Source organism: Nilaparvata lugens, chromosome 2 (assembly GCF_014356525.2).
Source record: "Nilaparvata lugens isolate BPH chromosome 2, ASM1435652v1, whole genome shotgun sequence".
NCBI lineage: Eukaryota > Metazoa > Arthropoda > Insecta > Hemiptera > Delphacidae > Nilaparvata > Nilaparvata lugens.
The window spans coordinates 22,766,253-22,791,505 of NC_052505.1; the positions used below are offsets into that span (position 1 = coordinate 22,766,253).

General features: G+C 35.6%; 1 protein-coding gene across 1 annotated transcript in view; it reads right to left on the minus strand.

The window, feature by feature from the left end:
* Nucleotides 1-4,460: 4,460 nt before the first annotated feature.
* LOC111059708 (hemicentin-1) overlaps nt 4,461-25,253 on the minus strand; it is a 217,880-nt gene continuing 197,087 nt past the window's right edge. The window contains exon 6 of the mRNA XM_039420821.1: nt 4,461-4,783. Coding sequence (XP_039276755.1) covers nt 4,520-4,783 — 264 coding nt within the window. The 3' untranslated portion in view covers nt 4,461-4,519. The remainder of the gene's footprint in view (nt 4,784-25,253) is intronic.

Below are 25,253 nucleotides of genomic sequence, written 5' to 3' on the forward strand. Positions count from 1 at the left end.
TCCTTTTGCCTCTGATTTCTGCTGTTTCGAATTTCCTCAACTTATTGAAATGGTGAAGTTGGACTAAAAATTGAAAACCTCACCTTGAGATTGAAATTCACAATAAAACAATTCATTTTCCTCATATAGAGGAATATATCCTCTGTCACCCTTGATTGAGCCAACATTTCTCCACTAATTTAAAAAATAAGATGAATTTTTCGACTGTCATCTAAAAAAATGTAATTCCATGTTCATATTCTACGTTGATTTGACTATTCGATAGTATCATTATGCACTCCGTTTCTTTAATCGGTTTACGTTCACGGTTAGTTTGTAAATTATCGAAAAATTGATTTCGATGAATAATTTGTTATCCATTGATTGAAGCTATAGAACAGAAATACTATTCGGAATAGTAGAATAGGTTAGTATTCAAATAATAGAAATACGGTAACATCAATTGAATCCATCCAAATAAATTCAGTGGTTGAGGTTCACCTGGCACCTCACGGATTCGTGCTCAATAAGTGAGCTGGAACCCAGTCAATAATAACTATTATCTTGATCCTCAACTTCATCCAACAAATTAAGATTCAGACTCCTGAGTGAGAAGTTTGAAGATCTGATATAATTTCGATGAATCGTTACTAGAAAATCACTTCACTCTTCTGCCCTCTTGCGCTTCTCTCACTCACAGACCCAATCTCACAACCTTTAATATTGGTTTTCCCTTTTTATCCACATGTATTCATTTATTTATTCATAAACAATTACTTTCAAAAATTAATTTCATTTCGATTCATATTCACATAAATGATACAGTTAGGGCCGTTTGCACAGTCAAAGCTTAAACTGAATTTAATGAGCTAGTGGCTTAAACTCAAAATGTAACACATTGTAACAAACGAGACTTGATACGGATTTAATCCGGTTTAAAATGAAATTTAGTTTAAACTGTCACTGTGCAAACGGCCCTTGATGAGTATGATGCAATTGTTGAAATGAATACTGTGCACTGGCGCCGACTCAATAAGATCTGGGTGGGCTGGAACCGTCCCAAAACATATTTTGGAGGGCTGATCCCACACAAAACATAAATATTGAGGGGCTGAGCCCACCTAAAATTTTAATAAATTACTATTGTAAACAGAAAATAGCATTCCAAAGATTTTAATAACTGTAAAATATTCTTATGTTATTAAGTTTTTTCTACAATATACCACCCTAGACCCCCGACCAATGAGCCCACTTGAAGATTTTGGTAAGTCGGCGCCCATCTGCTAGTGAGAGATGCCAGCATTACGTGGTTGATACCCTTTTCGAATTCGCTGCGATAAATCATCAGGAGGTAAGGGATGGTTACTATGTTGAGCAAAGCCGATTTTAGATGAGCCAGAGGCTGTTGATCAACAGTTGCACAGCACTGACCTCAAAACACTGAGCGAGCGAGCGAGCGATGTATAAGAGAAAGTTCGTGCTTGCATCCCCCACTTACATGATGAGCCCCGGAGGCCTTATTCGATCGTGAGGTCGTCTTCTCATTCGATTTGATACAAGCAATAGCTGATCAATAACGTCAGAATACCAAATTTGCGAACACTATATTTGGGTGAAGAATTTGAGAATTATCTTGGTTGAAGAATTTGAGAACATGGTTTGGAGTGTCCACCCCCGAACTCTTCAGAGCAGCTTTGAGCAATGTCATTATTATCAGAATTAATGCCAACATTCCTCAACGGATAGGCACCAGAAGAAGAATATGAAGAAAAATACCTTTGGGTGGTATCGTTTTGTTCAATACTTCGATTTCAAAGGATTGTGTGTCTAGCTGCTGACTTCTAAACCCATCTTCTAGTTTATTCTCATAGTTTTATCTTATCAGCAATGCTTGGATCCAACAGGCTATAAATCGGATATGAAAGGGAATTCAATCAGATATGATAGAAGGAAGTAAAAATACCTATTTACATAACACTCAGTTCTTTACTTACATCAATACATCCTCTATTCTTTAAGTTGTGAAGGGTCAAAGAACTGTGAATTATTTCTGTGATTTCGATATGATCTATTCAATCTTAAAAAGGGTTGCTAATTGTAACTATCGATGCATCTTCTAATTTGATTTGATACGGGCAATAGCTAATAAAACGGCGAAAAATCAAATGTGTGAACATTAGACTGAGAGTTGTGTGTAAGCTGATAAAGTAACCAACTAACATCTATGTAACTATCGAAACCAGTGACGGTTTTGACGTTTGTACAAAAAATGAGCATGAAAAAGCTCATGAAATATTGATTCATAGTACAAACATAGTACAAACACCCTTTTCAAGCTTTGTGTACACCACTGCGACGCCGACAGACACCATTTAACTAAGGGTTGAAAACTCTCTCGCTCCCATCACCGTCCTGGAAAAAATGTCGATATATCGCAGTGAAAATACTCACAAGGTGAGTATTGCTCCAACTGCAAAACTCAAAAGAGCAAAATGCTCCAACTGCAAAACTCACAATATATACGAATAAATTGATTCGAAAAAATACATCTACTCATTTATTTATTCACAACAAAACAAGGAAGACTACTGGCATTAAGCCCAAAACAATCTTCTCTACTATTTACAATCATATTAGGCAAGTTACTAAAAAATCTGGTGTGGCGCACCAATACCTACTATTACTTCAGGCCCCACAACTGATCTCTAATAAACTATGACGTCATCACATGTAGATCCATGATCTACTGGCGGCAAGCAAGCGAAATAAGAGCGCTGATGCTTGCTATCACATCTGATATGGTACATAATCAACAAAATTGGAATTACAAAAATATTATTCAATTTTCACGGTCTTCCATTTCAATGAATATGGTTATCATTCTTCTAATATTCGTTTGTGAAAAGTAATAATGAATTTGGGGTTTTAAATCATGGGATACTGTTGTGTACTTAATTGTCGCGGGAATTATAACAAGACTCCAAAAGTTTCCGTACGGTATTTTCTTTTTCGAAAGATGAAACTTTGAAACAAAAATGGATACGAGCGATGAGAAGAAAGAACTTCAATTTATTCTACAAAACAACGGTTTACATGAAGTGAAGAAGAAAAGTGTAAATAAAGTGTGAGTAGAAAATTTAATTAAGGTGTAAAAGAACAGTGTAAATAAAATGTGAAATAACAGTGTAATATAAGAGTGAGCAAGAACAGTGTAAATAAAGTGTGTGAAAGAACTTTTCAACTAATAAATTGAAAAGTAAACGCAAAGTGTTGGAACTGTCCATAACATCATAATATTAAAGGTTTTACCTAACTGAAAAACATTCCTGATGGGTTTCTTTGTACCACAGATTTATTGTGGTCAAGTTTGTGGGAGCCTCTTTCTTAAAAAAGAGTTACATCTAATTTGGTTTATCTTTGATTTACCTCTCCTTCTATTCTGATACAGGCTATTATTAAGTAATTTTGGTTGAGATGAATTTATCAACAGCACTATCACTGAATCGAGTAGACCTATGTCTATCAAACTGATAGTATGGATAAATTATTGCATTTGTGGAATAAAGTGTTTTTATTTAAATGAAATTTCTATTTATTAAAATACAAATGTCTTTAATCTGAAATTTAGAGAGGATTCCATCCAATAAAAAGTCGATACAGTAACAAAAGTTACATTGATAAGCTAGTATAAACCACTATGATCTAAGAAGAATCAATCTACATGTTATGACGTCATTAATTAGTTTTGGGGCCAGAAGTAAAAGTAGGTATTGATTGGGCGCACTCACACAACTTTCCTTGCCGTTATGAAAATTGATCACCTTACGCTAGTATTCCCGCGTATCTCTACTATTTAAAGATCTGAGCCAGCTGGTGACAGGACAATAACGCTGTAGACACACGAGATCTGTTATCTCTTCATAGTGAATGATTCAATAGAATCAACAGTTTGCAATTCAATAATCACATTTTCTCGAATTTCGAGCTTAATTTCAATTCTAGGTGAAAATGTTACTAGACATTAATTAAAGAGATTTCAATGCTCAATCTTTACCACTCGAAATTTTTCGTTCATATTATATCTGAGACCCGATAATTTGAGATCTAATATCAAACTTTGCATAGATGGGGCGGAGCTCCTGAAATTTCTACAGATATGGGACTTGTGGCAGTTGATATAGCTTATCAATTACAAGGTATGGATTTGATCAAAATCATTGGAGCCATTTCCGAAAAAATCGCGAAAAACCCTGTTTTTGACAACATTTTTGCCATTTTAGCCGCCATCTTGAATTGCATTTGATCGAAATTGTTCTTGTCGGATCTTTATAGTGTAAGGACCTCAAGTTCCAAATTTCAAGCTATTCCATTAATTGGGAGATGAGATATCGTGTACACAGACACACATACACTCATACACACACACACACACACACACACACACACACACACACACATACATATCAATACCGAAAAACCACATTTAATAGGGCATGGTAATAGGGCAAGGAAAGTAAAAAAGAGATACGGTACATGCGATTTACAAAAAGCATAAGATTATTGTATTTGGATATACGAATTTAGACTTGCCTTTGGAGACGAAAACATAAATAGTGTCCTGCTGTGTGTTGGAGGCTCTACACGTATAGTTCCCCGAATCGGAGGGAATCGCCCTGTTCACAAGTAGGCGACTTTGCGTGCTGCCTTCCTCACTGGTGACCGTGACACTGCCGCGGCTGTGCGGGTCAAAATTCACCATCCGCTCGTTGTGGTACCAGAACACGTATTGCGGTGGTTGTGGGCTCTGAAAAACATAAATAAACAAAGTGGATGATCGAGTAAATCAGTCTTAACGGGTTATAATATTGTTGAATACGTTCATTAAACAATTGAATAACATTGTAATAGCGAGAGTATCTGTTAACCATCGAACAAGAGTGACTAAATTTTTCTTAAGCCGTGTCCACACTGAACAGATGTTTGGGCAAATTTTATTATGTTTGACGAACAATGTTTGCCCGTGGCCAGTGTGGAGTGTGGACGTGTCACCAAACAAATTATTTTTAAGTGGGAGAACAGGTTTCATGTTTTACAGCTGTCAACACTGAAAATGTTTGTAAAAACAGTGATTTTTTTTTTTGACAAATAATGATTGTCCGAACGTTTTAAAATGTTTGTCCCTGAGCTCCTCAACAAACATGTTTGCCGAATATGTATGTCGAAAATTTCTTCAGTGTGGACACGGCTTTATATCTGTATTTGTACAGAAACAGTAAGATATGTGCACAGTCGTTAGATATGTGCAGATAAATGTTCACGCTAACCGATATCAGCATAGCATCAGCTGATGAAATGTGAATGCACGTGTTCGTGGCTCAAAAGTCTGTACGCACCTTAAAGTATTTATGTTTGGTGAATCATATACAATGGAAATGTACATCCACGAGTGAGATACAGTAATATTAACTTGTTTTGTCCCCAATGTTCAACGCAAAAAATAAATAAAGATAACGATTTCAACATTCAAATAAGAGTAGATGTTAATCATCATCGCGGTGACTCTTCCAAAATATTCTGCGACCCAACTATTAAGGAACGCTGCTTTAGGCTTCCTGTGTTCCTTGGTTTGAACCGATATAATTTTAACGTCAATGTCTCAATGCACATTGCAATTACTATTCATCCGTGATTTTGTTTTATTAAATCAAACTTCCTACAATTCGTGATAAATTTGCAGTAATAAAATTTGGAGATTGAAAATTCTCTGGATTTTGTTTTTGCTGAGGATGATGCCTACGTGAGCTTTAGGCTTGTGCGTGGGCGATGATACGGATGATGGTGAGATACGAGCAGACCTACAGTTTTAGGTAGGGTCCGAACCTCTGAAAAACAAATATTAATCTAATAAATGGTATATAGAGGAGTTCGGCTCTTAAAGTGGTCACCCTTACAAAGGGAGTAGCAGGCGCATGAAGCTTAAGTTTTCTTATCTATGACTTATATCAGCGCAACCACAAAATAAAATCGTTTCCCTTATTTCGAAACTTGGATTAATTTTTTGAACAAATATTGAAGTTGTGAAGATTGGAAGAATCAACACTGCCGTTGAAAGTAGTAACTAAACACAGATGAAATCACCTTAAGCATCGAACACCTTTGAGGTTAGGATTAATGTCTGGAGTACTAAAGAGCCCTGGGACGCCTAATTGCAAATGAACAAGCTGCTAATCACGATTAGTTCTTAACAGAACCACAGCAACTATATAGTAAATAAAGTGATTCAACATCCAGCAACTACCGAGTTAGGTGGTACATAGACCCACTACCAGTTAGGTAGTATTTAGTAACAAGTTGCATTTGAACATTAACGACCATTAGCTACATTGACTCCCTGAAATGGTTGCAATGGAACGGGATTGGGAGATGACTGTCATTTGTCTTGGGCGAATTAGCCGTACTCAACATGGCTTCTAGGACGTTGATTAAAACCTGAAACCGACCGATCTATTCAACCTGAACCACTGAAAAGCAAGTCATTTCGCTGTAAAACTCTTTTAATTCCAAAACTTGTTCTTGACGATTGAAATATTCTATCATACTTGGGGGAAAAATTAACCTATCAATTTAGTACAGTGATTATGAATGAGCCAATTTGAAACAAGGAGAAGCTATTACAAGACTCCTCTTGTAAAATGACTTGAAGTATTAATTTAGGACAGAAATAAACTGATCATTAGCCCCAGTACTAGTAGGCTAACACTAATATTCAATTAGAAAAAATACTTGATTTCCCTCTTGCTCATCTATGAGGGTGTAGGATATATAAATTTGAAAGGAACTTTATAAGCTGGTCTCTTATTAAAAAAGTATTGACTCACAGGCAACCTGAGAGAAAAAGGACAACTATATTTGCTGGAGAACGTTTCATTTGCTTGAAGATATTGTTAATTTTGATTTAAATAGTATTGATGGTCTGATATTGTAACTCAAAAATATAATGGATGAATATTCTTCAAATAGAGTATATGAATACTTTTCAGATTTTCGACTGGTGTTAGAAAATTTGTGATTAAATGGCAAATTAAGGTTGATCAAGAAAAAATACATTTCTAAATTGCATCATCGTCAATTCCTGTTTGATTATTTCATCGCTTCTGGGCTTGGATGATCCTCACCTCACCACCCACGCACTTGTTGAAATACACGATGATGCAAATAATTATATTTTTTTTCTCATATTTCGCAGCTGCTATAAGGTATAGCTCTCCCAGAAAAGATTGTGCCATTTGGTTTGGCATCTTGAGCACTCAGCTCACCTATTTTTTCAGATACTAGCAGTATATTCAATTGCAAATCAGTCAATCAAACGCTTCAATAGGTTGTTCCTAGTTATTTACCAACTGGAAGCACATGAGGCTCAAATACATTCCAGCATTTGAGCATTCAATTTCGATTATATTGAACCTGATCTAGAATTCGCCTGTCAAGCTGAAACAGAATACATCACTGGAGAATAGGCATTCGAGTATGAATATAGGATTACTGTATGCAGTATATCTATAATAAGCAGTGTCACACTGTCACTGCCACTGCCATCTCAATACACTAGATGCCTCATTAATGTGCTACTCTTTCTCCTTCCATTCCTCCTCCTCCTCCTCATCCTTCTTCTTCTTCTTCTTCTTCTTCTTCTTCTTCTTCTTCTTCTCGTCCTCCTCCTTCTTCTCCTCTTCCTCCTTCTCATCCTCTAGCTCCTCCTCCTCCTCCTCAACTTTTTCCACCTCCTCTCCTGTTCCTCCTCCTCCTCCACTTCCTCCTCTTTCTCCTCCACGTTCTCCTTCTTCTCCCTCTCCACAACTTTCTACCTCTTATATTCTCGTTTTCTTCATTATATTCTTATTTCTTCATCTTCTGTCTTCCTTCTAAATTTTTCCTGCAAATATTTTTTCATTTATCACTTCTTCCGTTTCGTTCCATGCTATTTTCCATCTCCTTTTCGTTTCTTGTTTCTGAGCATCCTTTTATAGATTTTCCACCTATCCTTCAATCCTCCCCATATTTTCCACTACGTCTTCCTTCCTTAAACTTTTGCTGCTTCTTCTTCTTCATCTAATCTGCATTATAAATTTTATCATGACACGCTGATTTGCTCAAATTTATACAATAAGGTTCCTTCATTCTATAATATTTTCCCACTTCTTGTGAACTACAATGAACAATAATATTTCTCCTTATTGTCCTTGTACTGTCTCCATTCTATTCTATTTTCATTTTCAATATCCTCATTTCATTATTTCTCTTTACTTCCTTCCCAATTTTTCATCTTCACTTTCTTCGGATACTGCTCTTCATTCTCCTCCCTCTCCCCTCCTTTCACTCCCTCCCTCTTTTCTCTTCTACTTTCTCCTCTTCTATTCTAATCAACAATCCATTTCACTTCTCTGCTGCCTGCAGCTTGACGTCATGACAACGATATGACGTAGATGATTATTTCCACGAGATAGCTGAATCCATCTATGAATATGTATTCCGTTTCCGTCATAACCTCCAGCCACAAGATGTGGAGTAGATATACGTACAGTTCAATTCATAGATATCAAACGATATGCATGGATAGACCCGGAGCTGTTAGCGCGGGAAATCATGTCTAAATTCAAAGTGTATGCAGATCTGCGTTAATAACTGGATGTGGGATTACACAGATACTGCTTCCAACTAGCTTCTGTCTCTTCTGTGTTATTGTTACAAGTATGAAAGGTAACTGTCTACTTTATTGCATATCAAATGGCAAAGGAAATGATTATGAATCAACATTATCTGGAATAAAATTAGCTAGAAATATGAGTATCAAATGATGCTTATAAATACATAAAAAAGAGAACATACTAGCTTCTGTGTGTTCTAGCTTAGTACTAGCTTATGTATTATAATAAATTCGAGCGTTTGAGTTTGAATTGAAATAAATTTAGGTTGAACTGTTATTGATAATAGGGGACTCAGTTGAATTAAATTAAATTGAATAGCTGCCTTTTTTCAAATCCTAGGAGGGCGAAGGTAGGGAGCAGCCGCCCCTCTCTTACACTTGACCCTCACTATGCCAGGTTACATCATTGTCTCGTCATGTCAATGTTACATTGGCAATAAGTATGTACAGTTTATTCATTGTAGAGATCAAAAGTGAACCACATTAACTTGATACCAGCTGAATGAGTTACATACTGAATGAGTTGAACGAGCGATGTAGCAACATAGTGATCAATTCAATATAAATTGGAATTTGATTAGCAATTCATTCAATTACAACTCTCATCGTTGATGACAATCCTGTAACATTTTCATTACTTGATATTAGATTGCGCCGATGGTGCTAGATAACGCTACAAATGGCGAGAGGATGTTAACATTCAACTTGCTCTTGTATTTTTCCCCATCACAATAGACTGCATGGAGCTTTTTATGATTCTCGTTCCTCCATTACAATTGGAATCGACTGGAGCTGTAGTGCCATAAATCTCTGTGAACTAATATCAATTCATGAAAGCTGACACCGCTTTTTTCTATCGTTCCGATGAATACAATGGCGAGTTTTTCTTAGAATCATTGAAAAATATGAAAAAATATAATCAAAACAAATTTGACATATTTGGAACAATTTATTGGATGACTCGTAGAACAATTCAATTAAATTTTGGGGAGAAAAACAAAAATCGATAGCTCAGAGCCATAAGCTTGGTTTACACTATGTAGCAGAACTACATTTTAATTTATCTCTTTTCTGTATAGGGCTACTTGTAATAAGAATAGAGAGAAAAATAAAAAATCTCAGTACCCTTTTTGAATTATTTAATCACAACATGTTTCAACATTGATGCCATTTTCAAGTGAAATGCAATAAATTTATTTTTTTTCTTTCTATTTTTATTACAAGTAGCTCTGTACTGTGACATCACATTTCATAAGCGGGCTGGCATAGCTGAAATTGATAGTAGCGAGCAGCAATATCGATTAGATAAGATGCCAGCCTGCTATTTCCTCGGTTCATACAGCTTTAATTATAATAAAAATTCATTCCAATACTGTGATATTATAAATGTTTGTCAAGTTATATTTTTAATTATTATTATTTACCCTCTCTCGGAAAGGTGTTCCTCAAATTATCTCTACCTCCATGTTCATTATCTATTCCTCTTTTACAATTGAGGGTGCTTACCCCCACCTCCATAACTTTGGGGAAATATCGGCGTTATCTGCTAGAGTCAATTGATGCTAGTATTATTGACATATAATAGATTATTAACTATATTGTTATCGAGATTAATGCTAATATTTTATTAATTGCAATATGATTATAGACCTTGTCTTGATAATCAATTGATCGTCCATTAATGAACAATCATGAATTATTGTGCATACTTCTATCATTAAAAAATTATTTATTGATTTATTTTAATAGCCTGCAATTAAATGACTTGTCATGCACACTTTAACAATTCAAAAATTATTTATTTGAATAAATAAATATTATAATTCAGGTAATGTTTATCAATGCCAATTCCATTAGCATACTATAAAGCATTATACCGTATATTATCAAGGTTAATGATAATATTTTGAATGCCTTAATAAATTGAATGCTTTACGATAATACATCGAATGCTTTATTGTTCACTGCTATTTCGAAGAGTATACTCCAAGCTTAAAATTTTTTGAGTAGCCAAAGATTGTGAATAATTGTGGTCATGTTCCTTAATGATAATATTATTGGCATAAGATGAAATACCATGCATTATCAGAATAATTGATAATTTTTTCTTGAATGTTTATGTTTAATTTTTTTTTATAAGTAGGGAATATTACTTGCATTTCATGCGGGCAGAAGACTTTGCGATATCTGCTTTTTGATTCAAGCTTTCAATAATTAATGAGCAATGACCAGGTGATTTCCGATTTTTCCATCATGATCCATAGATCATAATTGGTTTCATCGCTATCTTATCAACTACTCGTTGTTATCGTATCGTGGTTATTCGTTGTCATATATTAAACTCCTTTAGACTTGGAAATTTCATCGTTGTATTCCTCAATCATGCTTCATTTGAGCTACACTTCTCCCGACCTTCATTGACATTGAATATGGGAAACGGCTTGACCACTGACGTCAGCTCAGCTGCGGACGACTCACCCGGCGGTTATCCACTGTCTAGCAGTCTGACGTCTACCCAAGATATTCAAAATTTCTGTTCGTCCACAACTCTTGACGCGGCAGTAGGACTTAATGGAGGAGCGTCGCCCGCCAGACCGACGACTTCAGAATCCGTTGCTCATCACGGGTACATCACACGGGGAGCCATTTCAACACAGCCAAGCAGTGGAGATGATGGAAACCCGCCTTCTCTTACCAAAGTCGCCGATATAGGAGGTCGACAGTTTAATCAAACACCACCTTCACCGGTCATGGAAGATACTATGCTGGATTTTCTCAAACAACTTCGTGAGGAAAGGAGAGCGCATCAAAAGAATCTCGAAAAAAGCCTGATAGGAATATTAGAGGAAGCACACCTGAGCATGAATTTGAGATTGGATAAAATGCAGGAGAGCTTTTCATCACAAATTTTAAACCAAGGTGATTATTCACGAGAGGAGGTAGTGATGGAGGAAAATGCAGAAATCGAGAAACATACCGATGATGAGGTGGCACTTAGTGACTCAGTGGTAGTGACTCAAGCGAAAATAGAGCTACACGTTTCAGAGCATGCCGGAAAGAACTACTTCGCCCTTAGTGATACTGTAGAGAGTAAACTGATTCCCACTGTAGCTGATCATGTACTTGTCATTGATTCGAAGCTGGAAGAAATAAAAACAACATGGCTCCTCACTGCTGAAGAAGATGATAAGGAATTTGAGGAAGCTGAGCTGCTCAAACACAATGATTCTACTACATCTACAAGGTTGGAGCCCACGACTCAAGGTTGGAATGTGTGTCAGCTGAACTTGAATCAATTGAGAGGGAGAACTTTGATATTTCATCGAGGATTTCAGCTTGGACAGAGTATTTGGATGGAATTTCATCATGCCTCTGCTGCTCTTCAAAGATTCACAAAGGGGTTCTTTCATCTCTGTACTGGGCCATACACTGTTCATCAAATCTCAAGCCAGGGTGATGTATGCCGAGCCAAGCTGTCTCTGAGCGGTTGGACTCTTCTCATGAGGCTCTTTCTCCATCAGTGGATGATAACTCTTGCTTCAAGATGCTTATGCCGATCCATCAGCTTACAAAGATTTGTATCAAGGAGAGAACTAGAAGAAGATGCCACCCTACTACAAAAGCCTCACATCGTCACACTCTTTGTTGGAATTTTACGTCACCTGATGTCATCACTGTCGTTGGAGTCTCTTCACTTCAGGGATCGTCAATTTACGACCCAAATGAAATGCAAGTGATAAAAAATAATTCATTAATATTTTGGTTATATTTCCCAATTAATGTCGTATATTATCATTCCTATAATTAAAATATTTATCTATATCATATTGTATTATTTGTATCCCAAAGGCGAATTAATGTTATATTATGTGTCACCAACTTGAGAATTGTCAAGTTGTGTGTTGTGTCTCCTGCTGCCCATTTAAATGTATAACACGTTAATTAATTGTGATTTATTTTTCAATATATTTTTCATGAACTTGAATATCATAATATTCACTATTCGAGAATATTTTTCTTAATTCAAGCAGAGCCTATTTAATGTACTCTATTCTTGAGTTTTGTGTTCACTTGATGTTATGTGATGGTGCAGCAGGACAATGTGATAAATTTTGTGTTAAATGTAAGAATATTATGTCTCTTTATGTGCCAGTGCAGTTATCAGCACCTTAAGTGCGCTCCACTGTTAGGAGTAGCCCTTCTGGTCTTCAAGACGAAATATTTTGAAGCTATATTCCAAATTTGGAGAAAAATTACTAAATCAATAGCAGCAATGTGCTGTAATAATAAAACATCAAGTAATAAAAATCAAATAACAGAACAAAGCAAAAAAAAAAAAAATAAATAAATAAAAATTAACCAAAGAAAAATGTCTGTGATATATTGTAAACTAACTCAGTATTATTATTGTTATTAGCATTAAGATTAGTATCATTGTTAAGATTATTATTATATTTGTTAGATGTTATTTAAATGTATATTATTTGTTATTATCAGCATGCCCCACTGTAAGGAAAATGAGAAAGTTATTAGATTCAAAGCTAAACATAGTCAATAAGTAATTATCAAGTTGAGTAGGAGGAAGTAGAGTATAGTAACAGAAAACAATGCACAGCCAACAAACAAGAAAAAATCGAGTAGAGAAAGATTAATCATGAAATAGAAATGAAAGAATAGAGCCCAACACGAAATGAACACATACAAGAGAGAGAAATAATTAATTGAAAAGACAAGGTTGTCTATGGAATGAATAATAAACATAGATATAAAATTTGTAAATTTAATTTTAATTGAAATTGGAGAAATCAAAGACAAATTAAGTGAGTCAGAAATGTGACATAATGCTCTAATTGTATTCAGTTTGTAGGAATTGCTATTTGCAAAGTTATGTGGCATCACAGATGTTGTCATGTTGGAGATATTGGAGTATGGCAGGCCAGCAAACTTAGTATTGCATCTTCTTTGGTCCTCCGGGCCAGATTATTATTTGGGATTTTCTTTTCTTTTTTTTTTAGGTGAGTGGGGCTTGTTGCCCACTTCACTAATTATGTTCACTTCACTAGTTATGTGGCATCACAGATGTTGTCATGTTGGAGATATTGGAGTATGGCAGGCCAGCAAACTTAGTATTGCATCTTCTTTGGTCCTCCGGGCCAGATTATTATTTGGGATTTTCTTTTCTTTTTTTTTTAGGTGAGTGGGGCTTGTTGCCCACTTCACTAATTATTGTAATTGTTGTGGAGAGAATTCCACTTGTAAAGTCGAAGGGCTTGGACCCAGACTCATATCAATTTTGTACTGATGGTTGATTGTTTCCCATTGGGTACTACCATAATCTTAAAATATAACAGTGTAGTGCTGGAGATGCTTGGCTAGTCTTGCTGCAGTTGACCCGATGTGAGGGCTGAAATGTGCTGTATGGGTGAGAAATTGGCAAGACTTTGAGACTCAACCTCTTGCAAATTTGGGGCTTTTATGTGACATCACATTTCATAAGCGGGCTGGCATAGCTGAAATTGATAGTAGCGAGCAGCAATATCGATTAGATAAGATGCCAGCCTGCTATTTCCTCGGTTCATACAGCTTTAATTATAATAAAAATTCATTCCAATACTGTGATATTATAAATGTTTGTCAAGTTATATTTTTAATTATTATTATTTACCCTCTCTCGGAAAGGTGTTCCTCAAATTATCTCTACCTCCATGTTCATTATCTATTCCTCTTTTACAATTGAGGGTGCTTACCCCCACCTCCATAACTTTGGGGAAATATCGGCGTTATCTGCTAGAGTAACGGGACTCTCTCCCGGCAACTGAGAAGGAACTCTGCCTGTGTTTTTCGTCACTCTTCTCCTAGACTCCTCGGGACTTGCAAACGTAAAGGTGTGCGGAGAATCGAAGTGATTTAGTGGTTTAGTGAATACGCGTGTGAAAGAAGGCTGGCGGACGGAAGACTACCACCTAATGCTCTACCGGAGGATTGCTGTCTGGGGACGATACTTAAACTAAAACCGGTGAGTCCGTTCCTTATTGAAAATTAGTTGAAAAGGACCCTTAGGTCAAAAATTCCAAATTTCTCACAGTACAGAAAAGAGATAAATTAAAATGTAGTTCTGCTACATAGTGTAAACCAAGCTTATGGCTCTGAGCTATCGATTTTTTTTTCTCCCCAACATTTAATTGAATTGTTCTACGAGTCATCCAATAAATTGTTCCAAATATGTCAAATTTATTTTGATTATATTTTTTCATATTTTTCAATGGCTCTGAGCTATCGAGTAAATAAATAAATTTATTGCATATCACATGAAAATGGCATCAATGTTGAAACATGTTGTGATTAAATGATTCAAAAAGGGTACTGAGATTTTTTATTTTTCTTTCCATTTTTACATTTAATTCTATGAATATTTAACTTTGATGAATATAATGAAATTGTGTTATGAGACTGAAGATTTGATCGTGTTCAATTGCGTTCAATTTCATGTTTTTGTTCTATTAAAATTTTATTTGATGATACTATCAATGCATTATAATACTACACTATTAAACGAGCAATTTCTGTTTATGTGTTTAGATGTTTATATGTTTGTATTTCACCGGATCTCGAAATAGGCTCTAACGATTCTCACGAAATTCAGAGCATAGTAGGTTTATAATATAAAAATCCGATTGCACTAGGTCTCATCCCTGGGAAAACTCGCTCAAAGACATTAAAAGGATAATTATTATTCATTCTTGGAAAAACAGCTGATAATAATAAATTATTCCGTCGTCTGTTGATGATGGAAGTGAGTGAGCGAGTTCACGTGTGTGGGACTGTGTCAAAATCATGATTCAGCTGTTGAAATTTTGTATTCATTCAATCAGGTACAAAAAAGCCGGGCTATTTTCAATCCTGATTAATTCCAGTAGATCCATCTTTTTGAAATGGTCTTCTGTGATTTGGTTCACGTGAAATTAATCAGGATTAAAATTTAACCGGCTTTTGTGCAACCGGGCCTTTGTGAGGGAAGTTTTTGCATTCCTCTGGGAATTAATCTCAATTTACTGTGATAAGATAGAACATTTCTGAATGAACCATGAATGTTATTATAATTTCTTATTTTGTAATAAATTTTTCATGCTTTTGTAGCCTACTCCAGAGCGAAGCTCGGTCCCCGATATTAGTTGTATTAATCAGACCACAGAATACAAGTTTATAGAAGTTTTCTCTGATCAGACGTTTTCAATTAAAATAATGCTGTGACGGAATAAAACTCCTGCTTTTCTTATTCTTATTCTTAATCGTGTTTTCCCCGGGGTACTGAATGGTTTATGCGAGCTGAGCGAGGCTCATATTATATAAGTTTCAACCACACATCGAACTGGATGCTGCCAAGATATTTGACCGGTGGGTTTAATAAGTAAATAGAGGCCTATAGGAATCTCATCAAACATCAAGACTTAAACCCGATATTTGGCCCCAATTTTGGATCGGATCAAGCAGCAGCAACTCACATACATTTGTTCCTACTCACTCACTTCCTCTCTGTCTCTCTCTTCCTCTCCCATGCATCCAATGCATCTATCCATGTATCTTCCCCTCTCAGTTTAAAGCTTGGATACTGGAGAGGGATGTGATGTGGATGTAATTATGTGTAGAGATCTGCATCGCTGTGTTTGTGTTGGGCCTTCCAACTGTTTGACACCTTTAGGCCGCTCATTGAATTCTGTCATTAAATCAACGCTTGCTCAACTCAACTTTGAGAACAGCATCAGTCTGTCAAACAGAAGCCATGAGATATCCTCTGCTCGAACATAACACTTCGGAGGTCAATAACATCAAACTTTCTACCGATTGCAGGATACGATTCATGTAGGCTCGACTCACACTTTCAAGATAAATAGTGTTAGAACACGTGTCATTTATACCTTGATATTAGAGAAGGCCGGTCTGCTTCAAAGTATAGTTTCTCGCTTTTTTGAAACATTTATCAAGTGAAGTCTTCAATGTTGTATACGATCATTCTTTAATTTGTGCTTCTTTCACGGCCCCCTAGCCAGTTTAATTTCCTGACAACAGAACACAATTGTCAACCGTATAGTTTTCTGTATCGGATATTGAATTAAATTAATTTTGAATTGAAAACACTTAAGCTGGGTCTAAACCAAAGTTATTAACACAAAGTTCAATCCTTATAGATTCTATTAGATTGAATGGAACTTGACAAACATATATGTTCATCATGTGTATGATAAGTTATGTTCAATCTAATACAATCTAATACAATCTATATGGATTAAACTATTAGCATTGGTGTAAACTCAACTTTATGAGTGTTCTCTAAGTGTTCTCAAATTCGATGTAAAGTTTTTGTCATTGCTAGGATATTTGAATCACAGATCTGTGATCAGGGAAGATCAGCCAAGATAATTTGATAAATACTGCACCTCGATAATCAGCAATCCCTGGCTTGTACCCGTCTCATTGCGATATTAAAAAACTCATATGCCAAATATTACATACTTCTTATTGATATTGGAAATTTATATTGGATATAATTGATATCTAGAATTATTGATATTGGATGATTATGCGCAGTTGGCTTATTTCAACTTCCTCCCGCCTCCTCACCAAAAAACTAGGGATCAACTAATTGGACCATGATATATATGCACCTCTGTACGGTTCCTTCTTTACATAATTGCTGGATATTGCTGTTCATTTAATAACGCATTATGATAGACTCAAAAGCGTAAATTGAAAGGATATAACACTCTGACTTTCCAAATATTGATTGGAGACTCTGATTCAACTATTGATGAAATTGTTCAAAACTTAAGAATGTAAAATATAAATGTGAGTAGAGAGTACCCTTCTAAATTATTTTGTCACGACATGTTTCGGCTACTTACCTCATTTCTGAGGTGAAAGGTTACTCAGATTTATATTAAAAGTAGCCGTAAAGATAAAATACTTAGGAATGTAATATCGTCTCTCGGGCCTGAGCTCAATTAAAACATTTTACCTGAAGTCAGTACAGTCGGTACAGTAATGATTTTTTCCTTCCTTCAAAAGCCATCATCAGATAGTGTTCTCAACTGTGAACTAGAGTGAAGAGTTCAGATAAGATAACATTCTCAAAGGCTTCACTAGCATGACTTGCATACGAAAAGTCTATGAGTTTTTCAAAAAGAGAGAGGTATTTATTTATTTAATCATTCAAAATTACACAACTTATAGAAAATTGGTATTCGGACAAATGACGAGAAAGTGAGAGACTAGATAAGATTAAATTGAAGAGAGATATAAAGAGTGAGTGTGAGTGCATGAGAGAGTGTGGGCGTGTGAGAGTATGTGACGGGCGGACTGTGTGTAGGCCTGTGTGTATGATTGAGTTGAGTTATCGGTTTAGTTGAGTTAGTGGTTTGGCGCAATCCCCCATTACAGCCTCATCTGTCTGTGCTGAGCATGGCAGCATCTATACATACATATGCAGTGTGGAAACGCGAAACCGATAGCATGAATGAATAATAGGCTAGCCTTGCGTCACGCTTCCGGCCACATAGGCTGTGTGAGATACGTGATGGCTCGTTGATGTTTTAAGCATAAAACGAAACAAAACTGTTTTCCATAAACGTTAAACTACTTGAAGCACCAGTTGGAAAGTGACGTGTTATTGGAAGTAGCATAGCCTACATCATCGAGGAAGTAAATTAATATATCACTCTTATTTTGTTACTTATTACAAATGTTACTTATTTTGTCTGTGCCTACATAATTATAGTCACGGTATCATGAGGTGATTCCTGGACCGATTTATCCCTTCTTCATTATTAAGACGCTACTATGCATAGTAATAATCAACAATCATTAATCATTTTTATTCAGCCAATATTACAATAAAATGTAACACTCGCTAAGTCATCAACAATAAATCACAATAATTGATAAAATAACAGAATTAACCAATAGCATTTGACCAACCAGCTGAATTGTATCCGGCTATTTGGGTCAACCAGCCTAGCACGCCGCAATTTAACCATTAGGAATACAGCAGTCAGGCATGCGCAGTTGGCTTATTCCAACTTCCTCCCGTCTCCGAACCAAAAAACTAGGAATGAATACTAATCGGAACTCTGAACAGTTCCTTCTTATCATAATTATTGCTGTTGATTCAATAACGTATTAATATAAATGTATAATAGACACAGAAGCATGTTTGTTAAACTGAAGTAGAAAATCTGAAAAATAATATGATATACTTGGAAGTCTATTCCTTGCTTCCAGAGCTCAAGTTTGATTTTCTGGAAAAGCCTATCATTATTTTTATTCATCTTATATATAATTATAGTGTAATATGATTATATTGCATCATATCATTTATATATTGGAATAAATCACTAATGTCATTTTAATTTTTATAAAAATTAAAAAGCAAAACAATGAACATTATGTTCATTTTTACTGTATAATGATAACTATTAGTATGCAGTCTTTTATAAGAGTATGAAAAGTAACCTACTAGCCGTCTAAACACAAAAATAAAATAAATTTTATTGTACAAAAACATAGTACCATAATCACTTGGAAAAGATAAACAAGTAAACTGTGAATCAAATTAAAACCAGTAATACCAGTTAAACCCGTTGAAAGTTGAAGAGAAAACAGACCGTTGATAACAACTAGTTACAAGTTCGATTAATGAACGCGACGGTTGAGTCAATGCTCACGGATTATTCCGCGCCAATAGCTCGAGGTAACCACCATTGCAACCCCATGGCTGCTGTAAAATAACGTGGAAAACAAGCAGAGATCCAATAGCTGATTGCACAGCCTCACGCAAGTTACTCTCTCCTCCAGTCTTCATTGTGTTTGGTAAGGCTGCTCAGGTGTAGTGGGTGGTAAACAGGTCTCTTGTTTGTTGTGGGTAAGCTGCTATATCGATTGGTAAACAAGCGGTGATAAAATTTCATTCGGGGTTTTCCGATGTACGTTCGTTGACGATTTTCCACCTGAGTTTTAAGGAGAGGGAAAAGAATGATGTTGATGAAGAGTAAGAAAGAAGTGGCAGCAACAGATGAAGATGTGAAAGAATAGAGTGAAGGAAAGACGAAACATATGGTAAATAAATGATAGTATGTAGTCTATTTTGACACTTGAAAATGATCCAATTAATTGGAATATGTCTTTTCATGAATGTCACTAAAGTGTATTACTTGAAAGAAATTTAATATAATAGGCCAAGGTAGGAGAAGGATAAGCTGGAAAAAGAATCGAAATAATTTGGATTTTGTGATACTCTCTGATTTGTAAGAAAAATATTTTATTTTTCCATTGTGATCTAATGAATTGAATCATTTCTTCTCAAGAAGGAAACTGAAGTCGTTGAAAAAATATGAATATTCTATTTGAGGAGAAGGATGAGCAGGATGTAAAATTGGAAGAAAGTTTTCGATGCTCTGTGATTTGTAAGAACAAATGTATTTTTCCCTGTCAAGTTATCCTACATCAGTGACAATACAATAGAAAAGGATATTTAGACTAAATAGACTAAGGCTTGAAAGTCTAACCCACGATCAGAAATTATTTCTTAGGATTTTGAAAATGAGATTCAGATACACAACGGTATAGTGCGGTCCACGTTATAATGGCAGTGGATAAAGATAAAAGAATAGCGATGCCGATTCTCTGCATTAATTAATTATATTTCTACACTGTCAAAAACATACTTGGCATCGTTGTGGACCTGGAAAAGGATAGTACCACCGGCTTTGTCGAATGATAGGCAAGGATAGCAAAACCAAAGTTGATCAAATACTGTCATTATAACGTGGACCTTACTATAGGCGCCTTCATCCTGATAAAGGTAAGAAAACAAAGGATAATGAGAATGATGACGGAAAAGAGCAAAAAGAAGAAGTCATAATGTTGGATATGAAGATGTAGAAGTCAGGATGTTAGGATAATATCATCAATGAAGCAGTATTCAAACATTGATATCATCGATGTAATTTTAAGCTGAAAATTGAGTTTTAACCTTATTTAACCTCAAAATTGTTCCAGCAATCAGATTTTTTACTTAATTATGTGTAACGCCAGTTCGCCTCCATGGTGCACATTGGTTAACGCTAAATGGACTAGCAGATGATGGCGGTCAGACAGACTTATGTTTTCCTGACCGAAAACTACACACATCTCAAAGAATTTGGAGATATACGGTGTATATCTTGGGCATTTGAGACTTATGAGATAAATATTTGTTGTATATCTGCCATACGCTAAATAAATAAATGAACTGAATGAGAAAAGAAGAAACCAGGCATGGTCCCTTCACTTTTACAAACACTTCTAGCGTACAAAAAGTGATTCGCAGAAGGTGTGTTTCATGTTTCAAGGGGTTTCTCTGAAAAATCATTTCAATCATCCACACCTGCTATATCAGAAAATAATTCTGTGAATTCATCTCAGGAAGTGGATCTGGAAAAGAAATTCAGAGACGAAAACAAACTTTAAAAACTTTTCCACAATGCTTCAGTCGCTTTACAATCCATTTCAAGGAAACGGTCCCACTTCGTTGTTTTTGGTGGTGAAATTATAGTAGCCATTATACAGCAGGGCGGTGAAAGAAAACTGAGCTCTTCTCTTATGTTTGCATTAGAGTCCAAGATGTGTTTGTCTAATTTGGGGGAGGCCGAGCGAGTGAACCTGTGTACGCGTGAAATTGGGCCGAAACTAACGGCAGACAAAGTTGGAGGAGTTTTGCCAGGGTACACACGGTCATTTCTCGCCCCAGCCCGCATAAAAAGTCGCACTGCGGGAAAGTTGAAAGCCTTTTCCATAGAATACCTTTCACACACAAAAGAACCAGACTCGCACATACCCTACACTGCAACACGCTTTTATTCTGCCTGTAATGATGTGCTCTCTTTCCATATTACTGTATATATAACAAAATTTGTTACAATATTATATACATTTCCCACTGTATCACTATATTCTGAACTTTGTTTCTGTTGAGTTTCTATATATTAAAGTTTATTATGAACTCTTACCATGCTACTGTTTCTTTTGTAGCTTAGTTTTTTCCATGTAAACTCTGCTACTAAATTGTGAAGAATTTTTAGACGCAAGAAAAAAACGGCTTTACAGTCCAATATTCTGAAATTGTTCATAATTGTCGATCATGAGGCTAATAGTTTTTCTTAGCATGCTTTAGTTGATTTGACTCGTGGAATGGGTGCGTGTCAAAATTTTCAAGGAGTAGTGATTCTACTCCACTTGCTACTACCTGAACCTAGTTAGTAATGAATTTGAGTAGGAGTATGTAGAATGAGCATCAAACAGAAAATTTAGATAGGAAGCCTAACCAAGTTTGCAAAATATTTATTACAATTATTGAGAAACCGAATCAATTGATCAAAATTAAAACTCTAATAATGAAATTGAACTACCATTGGAAATTTTGAAAAATGGGGAAGGTTTTATTGTATCAAACATTTCAGTTAGCATTATCGATGAGATGGCATTTTGATATAAGTATAAAAAATAAACTGAGGCTATAACAATAAGAAATAGAAACATCAGGTTGAAACGTAATATTTTAGAGAAATAGGCTAGTGTATGGAAGGAAAAAGCTGAAATTTCCAAATTAAATGGAAATTTGGATTTACAGATAATCGTTGCTGATGTATGTTTATTGTACAATGAATCGATTAATCAACCAATCAATCGATTACTAATATTGCTGATGACATTATCAAGAAAAATATCTGATATGGGTTCGTTTCTCCTTGCATCTTTCTCTTTTGTTATTGTGTGTGAACCATATTGTTCAAGAATATTACCAAATACTGAATTGCTGCATGATTCATTTTCATCCTGGTCTCATTGAGTTCTATACTAACTATACTCTAATGTACCCGTCGATTCTGAACCCACTTGAAATAAGTAGCTTTATCATGTTCTCCATAAAATAATTAAGAGACAAGGTGGAACTACAGGTTCTAGTGATTCACTTATAAAGACCTGAAGGTAATTATTGTTGCTACAGTATTACCATACACTATTAAAACCGTGAGGTCTCCAATATCGTGATTCAATGTTTGAAATGCTCAATTTTCAATAGGATCAGATTAATATTGCAATTTGAACACACTCAACAACGTTACAAGAGCTCTTAGTGGTAGCCTGAAACAGTAATGCGATATGAAACACGCCGAAATAATGGCTCGAATATTTGAAATTACGAAATTTCGCCCACCAAATGGGTGGAAATTGAAGATTGCACAATTTGCCGCTTGAGTGCGCTTCGCATCTGTTGATAAATGAGTGGATCAATTAATTATTTGTTGGGCAGCGGAGGCCTCTGGATTACACCATGCTGAGAGATAAATGCCCAACAAATTATATAATCGTCTAACCTGGAATAATATTACCGAGGAATTTTGGTTGTTCAGATACAATCGAATAGAGAGGTAGGTACAAATGAGTTTGAGCGAGAAAGAAATAGAGAATGAGTGAGAGAGCGGGAGACTTTCACTCAAAATTATAGGAAGAGAGACTTGTTTATAGATATATTACACAGTTTCGATTACTAAGTAATCGAAATAATACAAAAATAACAGTACAGTATTCAATGCCTTATCGGGACAAGCAAAGGAACATTATAGAAAGGATATCGGTACGGGTGAGGGTAAAGTATCGGAATAGAAATGGGGGGGGGGGTTCAGTGACCTATCCTAGTAATCAATAGTCGTGGAGTTTAAATTTATAAAACAGTGAACATTTAAGAAAAAAGCGTCATCGGAAGAGCGTCGCCGGTTGAATGCCACAAAAACCAATGCGAGAAGTGGAAGACTTATTTAATAAAAAATCAGCATCAAATTTCGACTGTGATTAAAAGCTGGTTGAATACCACAAAACCCAATCAGACAAGTGAAAAGCGTACTTAATCAGAAACCAACATTTAATTACGGTTAAATTTGGTAACATTTTTTACAGTTTATCTACATTGAATTCTATGCACACTCAAACAGTTCTTTATTTCAGGAAAAATGCACTAAATCAGTTACTTGCCACAAAAAAGGATTATAATTTGCAGTAACACTCCTATTGATAACATTAAAAATAAGTAGAACCATTTTAGAAATGTTGAATACAATGAGAGAAGTAAACAATCGATTACATATCACAACACATATCATTATGGTGAACACTGGAACTTTCCAAATCATTTTTCTAAAAACAAAGCATTTTTTGACTTGGAGTATTATGCTTGTAAGATATGAAATGAGAAGATGAAGAAGAACGAGATAATAAAAAGAATAAGAAGAAGAAGAAGAAGAAAAAGAAGAAGAAGAAGAAAAAGAAGAAGAAGAAGAAGAAAAGAAGAAGAAGAAGAAGAAGAAGAAGAAGAAGAAGAAGAAGAAGAAGAAGAAGAAGAAGAAGAAGAAGAAGAAGAAGAAGAAGAAGAAGAAGAAGAAGAAGAAGAAGAAGAAGAAGAAGAAGAAGAAGAAGAAGAAAGGGATTCAGTGAGGAGAGTAGAGTAGAAATAAAAAGTGGTAGAATAGCTAAAAGGAGGAGATGATGAAAAGGATGGATTGAAACAAGTAGCTCATCAGCACTTGTACACTTACACCACTAGTAAGAAAGCATCCGAGATACCCAGGCGGTGGGGGGTGTAGGGGAAGGATGCTCCTCGAATAGAGAACGAACGTGCAGCTGAATTCAGAGTTCGATTTTCGTTCTGGTGGCACTGCGAGGTGTAATTAATTTCCATGTCGTTGATAGAGGAGGTGCAGGCCTTCTATCCAACAGCGCTAGTAATTGATTGGGCCAAAATTGTTCGGACAATCGAGAGGTCCGGCCGGCATGGTACCTTCGTCTAATTCATTCTCCCTTTAATCCGATCACGTGTCCTACTACAGAGCTCACTCCTGAGCCACTCTAGATGCATAATTACTTGTGGGTGGCTGATGATGCCACCTTACTTGTTGTCAACTTGTGCTTGATCCAGTTGTATAGTTGAGCTTGATTTGGAATCAATATTCGAAAATTGATTAAATATTTATCTATTATTTTTATTAGAAGTTTGTATTTTGGTTTCATTTGTGTATTTTGTGTTGAATTTAATACAATTATTGATAGATTGATTGATGGGATATATAAATTATACACATTAATTAGCTTTAATTCGGTAATTCATAAACGGGGTTTATTGAAAAAAAAATTCCAATTCAAACTAACCGTAAATGGACTGTTAGTTTATTTTTGAACAGTTCTTTGGAAAAATTCAAAACTAACAGTACATCTAGTCTATATGTATATGAAAAGTATTTAAATATAAGAATAAAATGTTGTTGCTCAGGTCTGGTGTCTGAGTTTTCAGGTCACAACTGGTCGATTTGAGGGCCTCTCGCTTGACAACGACTGTTTTTAAGCAGCCGGGACCGACTACTTCACGTTTCATCCGAAACACTAGAGTAGCCCAAGAAAAATACTGGCCATCCGGGGTTTGAGCCATCTTTTACTTTCACAGAGCCAGCGTCTAAACCACTAGACTTCAACAACTCATTATACTTAT